Below are 17,194 nucleotides of genomic sequence, written 5' to 3'. Positions count from 1 at the left end.
CTGCTAATCACAGAATTGCAAATATAAAACATGCTGGTTGCTTCTGCAGCTATCATATAAAAGATAGCAAAGCAATATGATGATAAATATGAAAAAAATGCAAGAAAGAGTATTACTTTATGTATTCTTGTATGTTTTGATTGCATCGCTGCCATATTGGCTGAGTATTATTGACACTAACACTGCCCTGCCAGTTGCTTCAGTGGAGAAAATATTCAAATATAGTTTTGTATTTAGTGACAATGAAATCAGAGTAAAGCTTTAAAGTGCTCCTTCAGCCAAAAGCAAATGAGAAATGAGCTCTCTTAGAAAAACTTTTAGTGTTCCTGTCAAGCAGGCTAATAATTCCTGCATATTTCACTTTAGAGCAAACAGCCTTACAAAACAACAAATCACCCAAACTGTGGAAGAGTTATTGTCCAAAAAAGGCATCACCAAAGAAAAAATTTAATGCAAGAAAAATAAACTTAATCCATCATGAAATCCTATGAGCTACTGAAGAAATAACACATACCGTTTCCAACCTAAAGAAAATTTCTCTGCCATTGCTAAAGTGGGCAGTGAGGCATTCTCTTGCCCATCAGTAATAGACAAGTCTTAGGCCAAGAAACAGTCTCCCTTGGCAGAAGAGTAGACTGAGGAAAAGTTTCAGCCCAAGTTGGCTAGGACCATGAAGTGCAACACTTATTTGGTGAAAGGCTGCTGTGAATATAACAAAGCATGCATGTGAAGTCTGCTATTTTGACCTAACATGGAAGGGGAGAATTTACTTGTTCACTTAACTGTAGGAAAAATCCTGGTTTCTCTTTTTCCACCAGCAGTTTTACAAATGGAACTTTCCAAACACGTTTGAGATCTGAAGTCATAAGTGTTCTTGAAGCTCTTGATTTTTAACCTTAAGCATACAGTTAAAACTCCTTTTTACAGTCTTGTTAATGGCAACAATATATATCTGTTTGTTTTTTGTGATGATTTTATTTATGATGATTCACACACTATAGGTTAGAGTGTACTCAAATATTGTCTTGGGACCCCAGTCCTGCACCTGTACTGGGTCTCCTTGAAGTCAGTAGAACTCTACATGTGCCCAGGTCTCCATGTCTGCAGGATTGGGGCCTTGGTCATATGCACATAAGCCTTTCACTGTTCTACCTTTGATCCTTCTCTGTAGACAGAAAAACCTATGTGGGCTAAATTCCTGCTTTAGAGGGGACTCTGTACATATACCATAGAGATAGTGGATGTATTTTTCCCCAAGTTGCTGTTTACAGATTTTTAATATATTGACACTTAATATTGAAACCCGTTCCATTTTTTATCTTGTTCTCTAGAGAATTAATCAATGCCACTCCTTTTCAGTTTTCTTACAACCTTCCCACTCTCTGTCCTGTCTTCTCTGCTGCCACCTTCACCCATGAAATACTAGGAGCTGAGTATGGTGTGTTCAGGGCTCTATCCATCTGGCCTGGGTATTTCAGACTTCAATAGTCTGGAACTCCAATCCCCTGAGTAGCAGCAGTGCATTGCATTTCCACTGGTTTGCTAAACTGCCCCTAGATATTTTGTTATGGAATTCTACTTAACTTTGAAAGTAACAAGAAGGAAGGAGCACTTGCCTACTGAATAACTTCCAAACGTAGTTGATTACCTTTGTCTTACCTTTCACTTTGTCATAGCTTTCCTTGTTGTGTTAGCCAATTATCAAAATATTCATGATTAACTTAAGTATGTGTTGCTCACAAAAAGTGCTGGCCTATTTGTCCTGGAAAAATGTTGGAAAGACAGCTCTGGAGAATAAGGTCCTGGAATCACAGACAGCACAGACAACGGTACTGCAAATGCACCGCTGTCTTCTCACTCAATGATCTGCCCTCATTTGGAGGATCCTCCTCTAGGAGTGAGGGGGAGGTCCAAGTGTCATGTCCACTCCGTAATTCATCTCTTTTCTGAAACTGCCAACAAGACTGTCTCTGCAGTTGTGGTAGTCTGTGATGTGGATGACTCCACGAGGAACTGGATTGAAACTACCAACTCACATAGATCATCAAACAGACAATTACTCTCCTTGGCTGGCTGAGCCATGGAACTGGAGATTGTTTCCTCTCCTATTACTAATCCCCTAAATCAATGGCTTGCTTTGCAATTACTCTTTTCTTCCTATTTGATGATGTGATATGAAGTCATTGTGCTGAATTTGATGTATATATTTCCATAGCAACAGCCTGATAAACATAGGATTATGACTTCATTGCTATGTTAAACCAGAGGCAAAGCTTTTATTTAAATACTGATTTCTTCAATAATCAGAAAAAGGAATACAGGTAATGACTGGCCAATCATTTGTCATTTTTGTGATCTGTTAAAAACTAAAATTCTTTGAAAGTGGACGTTCAACAATTTCTGGACGATTGCCTTTCTGGATTGTCAGCACTTTCAGAGGCTGTACTTTGAAGACATGCATAATAATGTTAGGAGAAAAATATTTTTCATTACTTTTTTTTAAACTTGTTTTTATCTTAAACTGCTAAATAATATGTGTTCATTCTGCCACAGTGATGATCTAAAGAGCTATATCAGAATAATTTCACCGTTTTGTTTGAAGTTAAAGGTTCAATATCGAATAGGACTTGGATACAATTTTAGCTCACTTTCCCTTAGACAAAATGGGTGCTGTTGGAGCAGCGTTTCTCAAATACGGCCATTGTGGCTGCATGCGGCCACCAGGGGCTTTTCTTGTGGCTACAGCCTCCTGGGCTGTGAACTGGGAGCGGGGAAGCAATGGCCCCTCTTCCAGGGCCACCAGTGGGGATTGAGCCTGGCCCCCTTCTGGAGAGACACAAGCTGGATGTGCAGGCAGCTGGCGAATTCCTCACTTTCCCGGGGGTGGGGGGAGGGGGCGGCGGGATTCGGGCTACGTACATACGGTTCCAGGCTCACCGTGCATGCCATCATCCCTGGGCCTTGTGGCCTCCCTATCCATCTCCCCATCCAGGGCTGAATTTCTCCCAGGGCTTGCTGGGACTGAGTAAGTCTATGAAACGTGATATTAACAAACATACAAATATCACTTTTCATTGCAGCAGACTTACTATCTAGCAAGGTTTTTTTAAAAAAAAAGCAACCAAAAAAGCAAAAGAAACAACAAAAAGACAAGAACATGCAAAGCACCTTATTTGTGTTTCTATTCTGTTTAGGTCCACTGTACAGACCACTGTACATTATTTTTATTGCTGAGCCTGAAAATAACCTTATATAAATAGGATACAATGATTTTGACGTGTATATATGCATATTTTTGTTTTCCTATAATTAAGTACTTTAGGAAAAATTGTCAGCGCAGCCACCAGCAAGAGTTGGTGGCCTCACTGTGAGGCCACCAAAAATTTGTTGAGACCCCCTGGACTAGAGATTTCTGGGTTAGAATTGTTTTACTGTGAGCAAGCTGTAAAACTAATGGCTGTGAGCAGTCCTACACTCAATTTACTTTTGTTTTTGGAATCTTCTCAAAGTGGATTCAGAATGTTTTTATACCTATTGAACAAACTTTTGAGTTTGTTGCAAATGAGTAGTTTATGCAAAGGTGTTATAAAAGCTTGTCTGTCTTTAACTACTCTTTGACTCTCAACTCTGTTTCTAGGAATAGCCACAGCAACAAAAATACCCATCTGTTCTGCAATCTCTAAACTATACTTCAGTGGTCTCTGTATGAGAATGAGACTAGAGGGACAGCCAAGCTATTAAGGCTTGCAAAGTCCAAATAAAATGATAGTTGCTTTAGAGTTTAATAGGGACTTTGACTGAGACTGTTGAAAAAGAAGCCTTTGATTGCCAAGTAAGCATTTCCAGGATCGATTCTAATTTTATTTCCGGATTTCTCAGTCATGAGGTGGAGGAACTGATATAGGTACTAAAGATTCTTGGCATAAATCTTGTAGGAACTTTCTAAGACAGACAACTTATTTTTTCACAGCTTTCTTGCAAATGGCTGAACCATTTTTGCTGAAAAATTCCCCCCCAAATTAATCTTGAGACAGACATCTAGCATAATTTTTTTTAGTCTGAATTGGTGAACTATGCTAAAGATGTAAGCAACTTAAAACCTGAGTCTTAGTATGGAAAATGTTAGGTGGCTTCTCTGTGTCATTACCAGCATCACCTATAACAATAAATAGTCATCACAAAGAATATGATATGTTGTTGTAAGAACAGCTGAATGCAAAGCCAAAAATAACACATTCTTATATCCTGACATCTTAATTTGTTTGCATTATGAGATAAAAATAATACTAAGTAGAATAACTTACTGTAATTCAGCAAAGTATATCTGTAATTACTGCTGTGCTAAATCTTTAAGCAAGCAACTTGGAAATTTGAAATATAAATAAACTTGCTTGTTTATCTTTATATTTATTACCGCATCATGTTTGGCAGTGAAGATTATTCAGAAAATGAAGGCTCTCTATATCCTAGTTAAATTGCCTAGATGCAGTGGCTTAGTGGTTCTAAACTGTATTAACGCCAATTTCACAATCACTCTTGTATCTGAAAATATTTTACTTGTGTTTCAGATAATACTTTAAACTTCAGCATAATGTTAGGGGAAAAGATCCTTATAATTTTCATTTTATTTTGTTCATTTAGCAGCACTTTATATATAGAAAGTTTCACACTTCCCCTGTTTATGTTCATTTTCTCTCTTTATTTATATGGATGTTTCACAGCAAAAGGGAGATTTTTTAAAAAAAAGATATGATTCAAAACTGCAACAATTGCAAGGAAGGACTGAGGGTAGAGATAGTAATCTGAATCTACTTTTGAAGCTTTCTTGCATTTTAACGCAGCGGAATTCCTCAACAAATCAATCTGCATTCTAGGAGAAGCGTATTGACATATCACAACAGGGTATAATATTAATAGGATATATTAAGTGGTAAACCGTAGTGGTCAAAGTAATATTCATAGGTGTTTCATAGAACTGGAAGGGACCTCTAGAGGTCATCTAGTTCAGTTCCCTGCACTCATGGCAGCACTAAGTATTATCTAGACCATCCCCGACAGGTGTTTGAAGATTGTCTAACCTGCTCTTAAAAATGTTGGAGATTCCACAACCTCCCTAGGCAATTTATTCCAGTGCTTATCCACCCTGACCCAACCTAAACCTCCGTTGCTTCAATTTAAGCCCATTGCTTCTTGTCCTATCCTCAGAAGTTAAGAAGAACAATTCTTCTCCCTCCTCCTTGTAAGAACCTTTTATGTACTTGAAAACTGTTATGTCCCCGCTGTCTTTTTTCTTTTCCAGACTAAACAAACACAATTATTTCAATCCTCCTTCATAGGTCATGTTTTCTAAACCTTTAATCATTTTTGTTGCTCTTCTCTCGACTTTCTCCAGTTTGTCCACATCTTTCCTGAAATGTGGTGCTCAGAACTGCACACAATACTCCAGTTGAGGCCTAACCAACACTGAGTAGAGCGGAAGAATTACTTCTCGTGTCTTGCTTACAACAGTCCTGACGATACATCCCAGAATGATGATCACTTTTTTTGCAATAGTGTTAATTGTTGATTTATTTAACTTGTGGTCCACTATGACCCCTAGATCTTTTTCTGCAGTCAGTACTCCTTCCTAGGCAGTCATTTCCCATTTTGTATGCATGCAACTGATTGTTCCTTCCTAAATGGAGTACTTTGCATTTGTCCTTATGGAATTTCATCCTGTTTACTTCAGATCATTTCTCCAGTTTGTCCAGATCATTTTGAATTATAATCCTATCCTCCAAAGCACTTGCAACCCCTCCCAGCTTGGTATCGTCCGCAAACTTTACAAGTATACTCTCTATGCCATTATCTAAATTGTTGATGGAGGTATTGAACAAAACCAGACCCAGAACTGATCCCTGCGGGACCCCGCTCATTATACCCTTCCAGCATGACTGTGAACCACGAATAACTACTCTGGGAATGATTTTCCAACCAGTTATGCACTCACCTTATAGTAGCTCCAACTAGGTTGCATTTCCCTAGTTTGTTTATGAGAAGGTCATGTAAGACGGTATCAAAAGCTTTACTAAAGTTAAGATATACCCCGTCTACTGCTTTCCCCGCTATCCACAAGGTTTTGGGTATCTCAGTCACAGAACCAAATATCCAGTATTGCAGTAACATTATGCATCTGTCTCAAAACCATGGTTTGTTTTGTTTTGCATTTTGTTTTTGTGGTATGCAGCTGGTCAACATGTGAGGCTAATCTAGACAAAGTAATGAGTGTTAAAATAGTAATGTTCTACTTTCAAACTCAAGTTTAATACTGCAATACTACGTGCAGTTTTGTAATCTTGTCTTTTTTTAAACAATCTTTCTTTCCTTAAATATGAGAGAGAATGCTAAGGATTAATGAAAGGCTTCAGAGACTAAGCTCTGCACATCTGTATTGCTGAATGTAAGTTTCTTTCCACTCCATAAGCAGCGTATGAGAGTATTGTAGATGCTCCACTGTCATCTACTCTAAACCATTTTGAGCAACAGCAGACAAGTATAGAAAATTAAGTTCATGCTAAGATATTAGCTCCTGTTTTAGCTGAATTTCAGCTAGGAATATTTCAATAGCATGAACATCTTTTCATTACAGTTGATACTGTAATTCAGACATTCTTTCTTTAGCAATTTTTAAGGTTAGATTGACCCTCCCGATTGTTTACTAAAATAACTTTGTGCCAGTATTGGGAGTGTGCGACAAATCAAAGGGAAATGCTTAAATACAAATTGAAATGTGAAAGTAGCCTATTTTTGATCTTTTTATTGATAACATACCCACTATGTACTACTTTAGAATCTGGTGATATGCTGTAGTGCATCCATGTTTTTGCAGCTGTCTGTTGCATCATAGGAAAAAGTGCTTACGTATATCTCAATAGTCAAAGAAATAGTATTTAAACTTCATTTGATGCTCTCTGTGTGAAATGCCACCTATCTCCCTAAACGGGAGGGGGAACTTGATGGGGCCAACAGTGAAAGGGGACAGTCTCAGCAGCGAGGGAGGGAGACAAATGCTGAGGGACACCAGATAGCTCCTCCCCACTGGGAGTCTCTGGCACCCGTTGGCCAGATGGGAGGAATGGGTGCTGATTGGACAGCATTCCCTAGCTTCCAGGATTTAACCTGGAGCAGGGGCTGTGTGTAGTGTCTCTTGGCTCCATTCCAGCAGCTGCACCCTACTCACCCTGAACTAGGAATGGAAATCTGGCCTGACAAATGCTGCAGGTCTAGCTGATCACCTGTTTTGGGCAACAGGAAGGAATTTTTTCACCCATGGGCCAAGCCCCAATGAATTAAGTAGGGATGCACTTTGTTCCGAACTGAGGTACTTGGCATGAGTTGTTGTTTCGTCACAACTTGCAATCAGTTTCCAGTTTGGGTAAAAAGATAAAATTGAACGATTCTCAGAACCTGAACCTTGGGCTCATGGGTAGAGTGAGACCTTGCAGCATTTCCAGGCCAAGGTCCGACCGTATGGCCCTTGCAGGCCAACGTCCCCACCCTTCTGCACCCTGTGTGCCCCTAGCAGAGGGAGGGTGTTAAGACTCAGAGAGTCCTTGGGGGCGGGGGTGGAAGGTAGGCTGAGGAGAGCCTACTCCAGGTTATGGGTTATATTGTAAGGAACCCTGTAACTGTCATGCTGGAACCAATTAAATATTTGGTATAGGAGAGTGTGCGTGAGGGGCAGGTAGTGCCCCTCCCCTGTGCTAAAGTTTAATAAAAGTTGCTACCTGCTGCTTAATTCCATGCACGTGTCTCATTTTGCTGCTGCGCCTTGGCCAGGCGCATGGGACACACACTCTTTGTGTAGTTCTGGCAGGCTGAGCTGTTTACAGAGGAAGTACTGGTTTAAAATTGCATCTGACAAGGCAGTAAAGAATTGAGTCAGACTGCTCTAAATTTCGCAGTGGTCTGACTGCAAGCCCACAGGATGCACAAACTTCCCTTGCTAGTATACAGTACATTATTTTGTCTCCATTCAACATTGTCATAGTATAGGGGATGCAAAACTGTTTTACAATTTAAGGGTACATTTTCTGGGGTTTTTTAAAACAGAAAAACAGCTTAAAGTTTGCTCTCCTCATTGCAAGTCAAATTTTCATAAATAAGCATGAATAATTGTTGCTGATATACTTTTTAAAAGTATGTCTGACTTTTCAACAAACATGCTCTTTTGAAAATCTTTGGCTATTTTTTTGTCCACAGGGAAGTGTACATATCACACACTTCCAAACATCCCAGCAATACAATATGAGTAGTTCTTATTAAAGACCTGATTTACTGGTATCTCATGACTTTACACGATACATGATTTTTTTATAGTATACATAGCAGGAAAATACTGATGAGACAACAGAGAGCCAAGTGTTGGACATAAATATTGGTCATCTTTCTGTTGCATCCGTGTCAATTCACTTCTAGAACCCATGCCCTAAAGCTCCAAAATCCGGACATCTTCCATTTGCGCACTAAAGGAAGATTTCCATTAGCTATAAGCTATAGAAAAGGACCCTTATCCTTGTATTCCTGTGAAATTACAACCCATCATACATCCGATGAAGTGAGCTGTAGCTCACGAAAGCTTATGCTCAAATAAATTTGTTTGTCTCTAAGGTGCCACAAGTACACCTTTTCTTTTAACCCGTCAAAAGAGGAAGATATGCCCACTCATGCATATAGTATTCAATCCTGCTTCCACTGGAAGTCAAAAGTACAAAATTATTAATACAGTTCGAAGCAATATTCAACCCACTAACTCCAACAGCAAAAATCATCAATAACTTTTCTTAATAACAGTCTTTCTTAGAGTATAATTGAGGTGTGAAGTGTTCTAAAAGACTGCATCTTATGGAAGAATCAAAGGATTACCTTTTAGAGCAAGCAGGAGAGAAATGTTAGACATATGTCAACAACAAAGCAGAGTAACTTTTTAATGATCAGTAATCCAAACATAATTTGAATTGCCTTCAAATGTCATAGAAACATTTTCCTTTGGCTTCAGAAGAAATCAAGCATTTTTCAGCCCAAATGAGTTTTCCCAAGCCATGGTGAATAGGGGTGCTAATATAGGGTATTCAAGTGGAAGCTCATTCACCTTGAACCGTGGAGGGATTACTGCCATTTCAATAAAGAATTGTTAAATATTCTAGTTCTTTTTAGTGTTAGGAATTTTCAAACACTGAAGATTTTTTTTTTTTCAGTTTACACTACACTCTTGGTTGCCTCCCTAAACTTATGGTACTGTCATTGGTGGAGGTGAAGTGATAAATGTTCTGGTCCCCCATACTATTGTCCCTTCTTCAGGGAAGAAGGGAAGTTAGCAAATGGTTTAGATGCCCAAATGCAACAGGATTGTTTCTTTTAAGTGATATTGCTTCACATTTTGATCAATTAATCTTGATTTTGAAAAAAGATTAGCACATATATCAAGAAATGAGAGCAGAAAAGTTTTAGTTGTAAGAGATCACAAAGAAATTAGGCAATCAACAAAACAGGATCTTTAGAAAAGAAGAAAGGCCCTGCCTAGGGTTTTCTTCAGTTTGAGAGGAAGACAAGCTACTACAAAGCATTGTCTCACAACCTCGACCTTTAAAATTCTATTGGATTATGTGTTGGTTTTATAGTTTTCTTTACTAGTTGACACTCAAAGCCTCTGCATTGTTAAAGACCTGTATGGATATGCAAATCAGGATTTACAGCTGAAATTTCCATAAATACGATGCCAAGTCTGAAGCTAAATATCCCAGTTAGTGTGGTGACTTCCAAAAAGTTATCTGGCTATCCTCAACTGTGCTCAATAAATAGAGGCTATCATAAGGCAATTTTCTATATGAAAAATCTAGCATTCTCACATACAGCGTGAATATAATTTTCTTCAAAAATGGTTTCTTTTCTGAAGACTAACCTGCAGGATATTTAATAAAATTGGTGAGGTGTATATGAAAAGTAATTAGATATGTGCTTTTTTGTCTGAAGAAGACAGTCAAAATATTTGGTCTGACCTCTCTCTTCTCTAGTTGATCAATAAGGTTTTTAAAAGTGAAGCCATTTTAGAAATAATTGAGTGCTACTTGCTATACTGCTAGAAGCTGTTACATATAGCATGGGATGAATACTGCTACTTAAAGGAAATTCTTTGAATGTTTTGGTTTTTTACATTTGAGGGGGGAAAGTTTCCTCTTTTCAAATAAATAAAAAGAATGGGTTTATTAAACTTCTTCTTCACATATATGCCATGTTGAAAGCATTAGCAGATAATGAACAAAAGCAAATAAATTTTCACAACATTCCAAGGTTAGAAGCCTCACTGAAAACAAACCAAAAAAATTCCATCACTGCTGCGGCCGCCACCGCCTCCTCCATTAAAACTCTGAATTTTGAATCACCGCATTCATCATAAGTCCCTGACTACTTGAAGACAATCTCTCTTTGTCAACTATGGTCACTTATGCTGAAAAAATGCATTGCTGCTATTTCTTAGCACTAAAGCTTGTCCAAGTTCTAATACATGCAAGCTAAGATTTTCAAAAATGAATGCTTAACCTTAGGTTTCTAAGTCCATATTAGACCTATATAGGTGGCCTGATGCTCAAAAATGAGTAGTTTCATGGTTACCGGGCTAGCTGCACCTCTGGCCTCTTCTCTAGTCTCTCTAAGTGCACCCTCACTGGTGTTAGGCCTCATGCCTTGTGCTCTCCTGGGGCAGAATCATGCAGTTCTACCCCTCTTAAACTGGTGCTGGGCTACAGTGCATTGTTGATCAACTGTGCCTTCCCCAGCAGGTCCAGCTGTGTTTGGGTAGTGACCAGTGGTAAATAAAGCGATCAGACAGCTGCCTTAAACTAAAATATTGTTTTAATCTTAAGGGTAAGAACCAAATAGAACATGAGCAAAAGGCTTACCATCCCCCTGGACACCTAGGAAGGTTAGCTTCTTCAGACCCGGAAGCGGGTGTCAGTTTGTTCCGCTGCAAACAGCTCCCAAACCAATGCTGCTTCTCCACAGAAACTGTCTTTTAAATTGGTTTTTATAGTCCTTTTGATCTGTTCAGCTATGGTAAAATGAGCTTTGTATCTGGCTGGAGCCAAGAAAGTAGATCTTAGCGGTTATTAGCTAAGGCATTGTCTTTTAGCAACACCCCTGCTTTCCCGTTTTCCCCAAGTGTTTACCTGGACGTGTTTTATCTGGAGCCTTTGTTTTGCCTTCCTGCTTGTTTCCCTAAAGCTCTGTTAAATTAACTCCATATAGTCCTGCAATAAATATCCTAATAACCATGTCCTATACACTTTTAGTAAATTATTACAGAATAGCTCCATGTCCTTTACGGTTTGTACCCAACAAATTGAAAAAACAAATTTAAAAATCTTGGCCACAGTATTTAATAGTTTCTAATGGAAGTAGCATAAAGTAAATGAAATTGAGAAGTGGAAAAGTTGATGGCCAAGCCTTATGTAAAGGTTCAACTGTTAAATTTATACTAGAGCCTATTCAGTATTCTGTACATTGGTATCATTAAGCAGGGAAGCAGCAGCTTAGTTTCATTTCAGAAGGAATTTTCAGAAAACTCATAATAAAAGCAGATATAGTAATTGCATTATGATGCAATAGTAGTATTTTGTTTGGGGTGTCATTTATGTAAAATCCAATTCAAAGTTCAACTTCCAGTAAGTTGATGTACAAAAATAAAACCATGACTAGCTAGATATTGGCTAGCAGTAAATTCTGAAGAGCAAGATTTCTAATAGTGGTATACCTTCTTAAGAATTAAGACACCAAGAATTTTAAATCAGATATTGTCCTGCCAAGGTATGTTTTATCTCATCTAGAGTGTATTGCACCACAGTATGTAATATCCTACAACTAAGATGGTGTAGCAAAATAGTATTCAGTTTGCTGAATTGTGTATGCTATGATCATACTGATGTGAATAGTCCATGCACACTTTATCTGATAACCAGACCTTTGCTGAATTTAATGCAGGCTCAATTTCTTTGTCACCAAAAACATATCATGCTTTAAGAAAGAAAAAGGTGTCCAATGTTGTTGAATCAACATGAAGTCAATTGGGATTCAAATTGTCACTTTTCACACCTCAGTGCCATCTGTTTAGAGATTTTTTGGCAGAAGTACAGCGCTAGATACCATGATGGTTGGCATATTAGAATAGAAAGCATGTAGGAAATTATGTCAATAGTAGTAACACGGAACAGTAGAAAGCATTTCTTGAATGCATGACGGCTAGGAGATGTGACTCTCATTCATAGAGAGCATGGATTCTCAGTTTGGTGTTTGTGACCATGTTTCCTTTCTTTATGGCTAGATGGGGAGGGGAATCTCAGAATATTTTTTTTTCCCTAAAGTGAGTTTGTGGCATGGAAAAGGTAGATAACCACTGCTGTAGTGCAAGAAGATTTCAGTGACTTCCAGACCAGCTTTCTCGTGCTTACAGGACAAAAACTTAAAATAAAATTTAAAAACTTGCAGATTTCAGGGAAGGTTGATAAATTGTGTTTATGACTAATCCTTAAATGGTATCCTTAAAATTATTGATTATTTACTTGCATTACTGGTGTTGATAAATTGTGTAGTGAGTTGCTTGACCACAGTTTAGTTCAAGAGACCAAACGGCCAATATCAGTCAGGTTTATTGCTGTAAGTCACCAATAATATAGTACAGGAAACAGCTTCTATATGATACCAGTCTCTGGGAGGCTGTCTCATGCACTATTGTTACATTTACCTTATGCAGAAGGTATGCTCCCAAAGTTACACATTTCAGCTGGTAGTATTTGTAGGATGATTTTCTAAGTTACATGTTACTAATATCCAACCCATCCATTTGTCCCGATTCCTTAACTTGTTCTGTTCCTTTCCTTATTTTTGGTTTGGATACTAGCATTCAGGTGTTCTGTGAGAAACTCCCTGCCTGTTGCTCTGGTAAAATAATCATATGTCCTGGTCCTGACAGATATACTGTCTTCTTAAGCCAAAGGTTACTTCAGCTAATGCAAGGAGTTATGGGATACTTAGCATAAGTGAAAAGGTTTATAGTAAAGGTACAGGTCAATTTAGGCTGTGTGTGTGTATGTGTGAGAGTGAGAGAGACAGAAATATAATATATATGCTAGCCCGTATATATTGGTGAACACTAGTGACATGTTATAAAATAATGATCATGGGTTTTTGGATGCTTTTGTGAATTGTAAGTAGATTTCTGGAATATTTTGGCACTAGTCGGCAGTCTCTGCTTTGGCTGCTTCTGGTCCTACCAGAAAGAGTCTCTAGCTGGGTTTTGCTATAATGTATGCATTGGATAAGTTGCTAAGGTTGCTAAATTCTGGGCAAGTTGCAACTCATGACTGCCATGTAATTTACTTTTACAAAATGGGCTCATTCTTGCTTTTATCCAATACGCTTGGTGTTTTTTAAGAAGAGAGTAAAAATGCGTGCTAATGAGAATAATATACTACATGTTTTGCAATCAGTAGTGACCTATACTCAAGATCTATGTTGGGATGCCTATATTGATCTCCTAGTTGTCTCAAGCCAATGATAATAGCCCTTTACTTTCATGAACACGAAACTGATTGTCAGGAGACTAAGGGGGGGGGGAATAATGAAAGTAGTCATAGTTCAAATCTGTCTAATAATTGTATAATTTTAAGTCTCTGGCATTAAGTTATTACAATAAGGTTTTCCAAACAACCTGCTGGAAGTCCGATAAACATCTCTTAATACCTGTAAATAGGTGTGGCTACTCAAGATGTTAAAACCTTACTGACAGCCAATTAAAAATTCAGATACATAGTAACACTGATGTGCGTCATGTAGGTTTCATAGCTTACACCCAGTCATTCAGAAACACAGCATATTAATACATGTATTGTAGGACATTGATCTAGAATGTCAAAGATGTTTGTGTTTCCAGTTACCTTCAGGAGGTATTTAACCTTCTATATGGCTATTCAGTATCCCTTACTGTAGTATAAGTAGTCTTGTGCTTGTTAAAGTCTACCATAGAAAAGCAGTAAATCTAGAAGTGTAATTAATATATTTTCCTGAAAATGTACATGTGCATTCACACTCATGTTGCAATGGATAAAAAACATTGATGACGGAGCTGCATAAAATATGTATTCAGCAGCAAATTGGATCTGCATCACAAACAAAAAGCCTAATTTGCAGAACTACTTAAAGGTGCTCATATGGACTGTATTGACAATGTGTGCTGTTGGCAAAGTTTTATGCCAAGATTCCAGGAAGGAAAACCATTCAATAAAGAAAATATCTTGGAGATATTCAGAAGAATCAGGAATCGCACTTCAGAATGGTGCTCTTGGGCACTAAGATTCTTCAAGCATATGCAGAAACACAGTAATGGAAAATTAGTTTTGGAAAACCTTTTTTAAATCAGTTTGTCCCACTTCTTAAGATAGAGATCCTCTTGTGGAAAGACAGGAAACAACTGTGTATGGGTGCCAATAACTGTTTGTTTTAGGTTTTGTTGGTCAGAAAAACGTTTGGGAAACCTTAAATTCTCAGTGAAAATTTGAGACTTTCAGCTTCTGATTGACAGACATATTAAAGGAATGTAGGCGTTCACTTATTGGTATTCCAGACTACACCTGGATTAACAACAATAAATTTATTCATATCAGCTTCCCTTCTCTTTAAAAATCCACATCTTGTTTTTTGCTAAAGGTTAGTAGGTGTCTTGAGCAACAGAATAGAACACAGGGATTTAAATTTGCCACACCCTGCCACTTGGATTTAAAGATGCCACACCCTGCCACTCTATTATAAAGAGAAAAGCATAGATTAAAAGCATAACAAACTAATGTAAAATGTTGGGGTTGGCACAGGAGAAGATCTAAAAGCCAAATCCATCAAACGGTAAAGGTTTTTACCATGTCATTCCCATATATCATAGTCCTTAAAGTAATTAGATCAAATAACAATCAATAAAATAGAAATTCTGTTCACCTTTTCGGTTTAAAATAAAAGAAAGTGGTCACCACACAAAATATCACTTGAAGCAGTAGTCCGCAATTCAGCTCAAGGTTTAAAGTCCAGCATTGCTCGCTGTAGCAGATCGACATGATTGACTGGCTGGTTCAGAGGGACTGGAATCTGCCTCCAGGAAGGGCTAGTACAGTGGCAGTGATGTCACTGACTGCTGCCCCTTGATAAGATGCCTTAGTGACTAGGCCTTGACTGGCCATGTGGCCCCTTGAGAAGTGTAGCAGACACAGGGCAGGAGTCCTGCCTCTTGTCCGTGCTCTGCACTTTTGAAGCTTTTTTTACAACTTTCCCACCTTCTCTTCAAGGCAAGGTACTGCCATTGGTTCACTGTTTGGATGTTTGGTTTAGTGCAGTGGTGGGCCTGTGGTCTGTCAGGGCAAGTCTATGGCGGGCTGCCAGTCTGTTTACATTTGCACGCCCCCTGCAGCTCCCATTGGCCGGGAACGGTGAACTGCGGCCACTGGCAGCTGCGGGCAGCCGTGCAAATGTAAACAGTCCGCAGGTTGCCCACCACTGGTTTAGGGTATTTGTTACTCTGGGTACTGTTGTTGAATTTTCATCCTGTAAATGTAAGTCTCTATGTTAGTATTGGTTTCATAGTTTAATATTTGCATCAGAATGTCCTATTTGGGTGTTAATTATTGATCTTTCCGTAATCTTGTTACGGATTGTGGGTTATGGAAGGGGAAAAGTAGGACTGCTTGCCATGTGCAGGTCCATCACTCACTTAAGTTCTAGCTGCTAATTAACTTCCTGTTTTGGCAGTGGCAAAGGAGTTTTGAGTCACCCCTGGTGCTACTTCCTGCAAAATTATAATTTTACTGAAACTTTTTAGTTGAGTAGTTTATAATTTAGAGCAGTTCCTTTGTCACTTGTACTTTACTGAGGCTGGGACAGACAAATCTGATACTTGAAGTAAAGTTGTGCTATTTTTGTTTTGACTGATTATTTTTACCCACTTTTTTGTATTGAATATTGTTATGATGTCATACAAGACTTTTCATTCTTTTGATCAATATGGGAAAAGTGGCAACATTTGTACTGTTTAACTTTATTAATAAAAATTCAGGAAGCTAACTCTTTACAAATGAGGATTTTCTAGTTAATATCAGCTCATTAAAGTGAGCAAATGAGTTGCGCAAAGGTTTAAAAAATTCTAACTGGAGAAATCCTACTGAAAAGTACTAAGCCAATGAACAGACACACCTTCAGAGAAACCTCAAGACACCAAGTAGAAAATATGTGTTGGTTAGATTTTAACTGTTTACGGAGGCATTGTTACTGTATCAGGCTTCCAGAGATGCGATAATTAGTAGCCTTACTGTAAAGCAATTGCACTGGGTAGTGTTGACTGATCATGCAACTGGAGAAAGAGGAAATGTGTTGTCTTGAACATAAACGCAGTGTAACTATATTGTAAAATAAAAATATGCCACTTTATGGCAAGGCAGTAAGGTAACTATCATGTAAGTGAGAACATTGTTTATGCACACAGTTCTTTTCCCACATTCATCTTTTTCTTGTAGGATATCTTGAATAACCTTGATTCATGTGATCTCGAAGATGATGATCTCATGCTTGATGTGGACCTACCTGAGGACACACCTTGTGACAATGGTTAGTGAAGTACTTAAGCCTTGGTTGAATGTGGTCTAACAACCTAACCTAATACTCCAGATGCACAACTCAACCCAGTGTTATGGATCTGTTATGGAAATTTGCAGAACAGAAGCTGGTCCAATAAAAGATATTACCTCACTCACCTTGTCCTAGTGTGGTGGAAGTGTCAGTCATTCTCTCAGTTAAGGTTGAGAAGAGTTTTGTACTTGAAGCAGGGCTTTAACTACTTTGCTATGTATAAATAATTATATCTTTCCCAAAACTATTGCACTTACAGAATGAATTTTGTTGGGATTTACAAACAAATAAGTTATTATTTTGAGTTACATTTTATAAAAAATTGCTCCTTTGAGAAAATTAGAGTCTGATTGCAGTCCATTTTTTGTCGTAATTTTCTTAACAGAATAACAGTGAATTCAAACTTTCCATTCAGTTTTTTTTTAAACTCACTGGAGTCTCATGTGTTGGCTACATTTGAGGAAACATTTTAGGATCAGTGATCAGTTTTTGCCATTTT

General features: G+C 38.2%; 1 protein-coding gene across 7 annotated transcripts in view; it reads left to right on the top strand.

Annotated features, from left to right (window-relative positions):
* CCSER2 (coiled-coil serine rich protein 2) overlaps nucleotides 1–17,194 on the top strand; it is a 137,592-nt gene that overhangs the window by 43,550 nt on the left and 76,848 nt on the right. For all 7 annotated transcript variants that reach the window (XM_073353361.2, XM_073353362.2, XM_078853796.1 and 4 more), the window contains one exon: nucleotides 16,584–16,674. In XM_073353361.2, the coding sequence (XP_073209462.2) occupies nucleotides 16,584–16,674 (91 nt within the window). The remainder of the gene's footprint in view (nucleotides 1–16,583; nucleotides 16,675–17,194) is intronic.

The sequence above is a fragment of the Lepidochelys kempii genome, chromosome 7 (assembly GCF_965140285.1).
Source record: "Lepidochelys kempii isolate rLepKem1 chromosome 7, rLepKem1.hap1, whole genome shotgun sequence".
Classification (NCBI taxonomy): domain Eukaryota; kingdom Metazoa; phylum Chordata; order Testudines; family Cheloniidae; genus Lepidochelys; species Lepidochelys kempii.
Note: the sequence above shows the minus strand (reverse complement) of the source record. Positions and strands in the feature narration are given on the sequence as shown.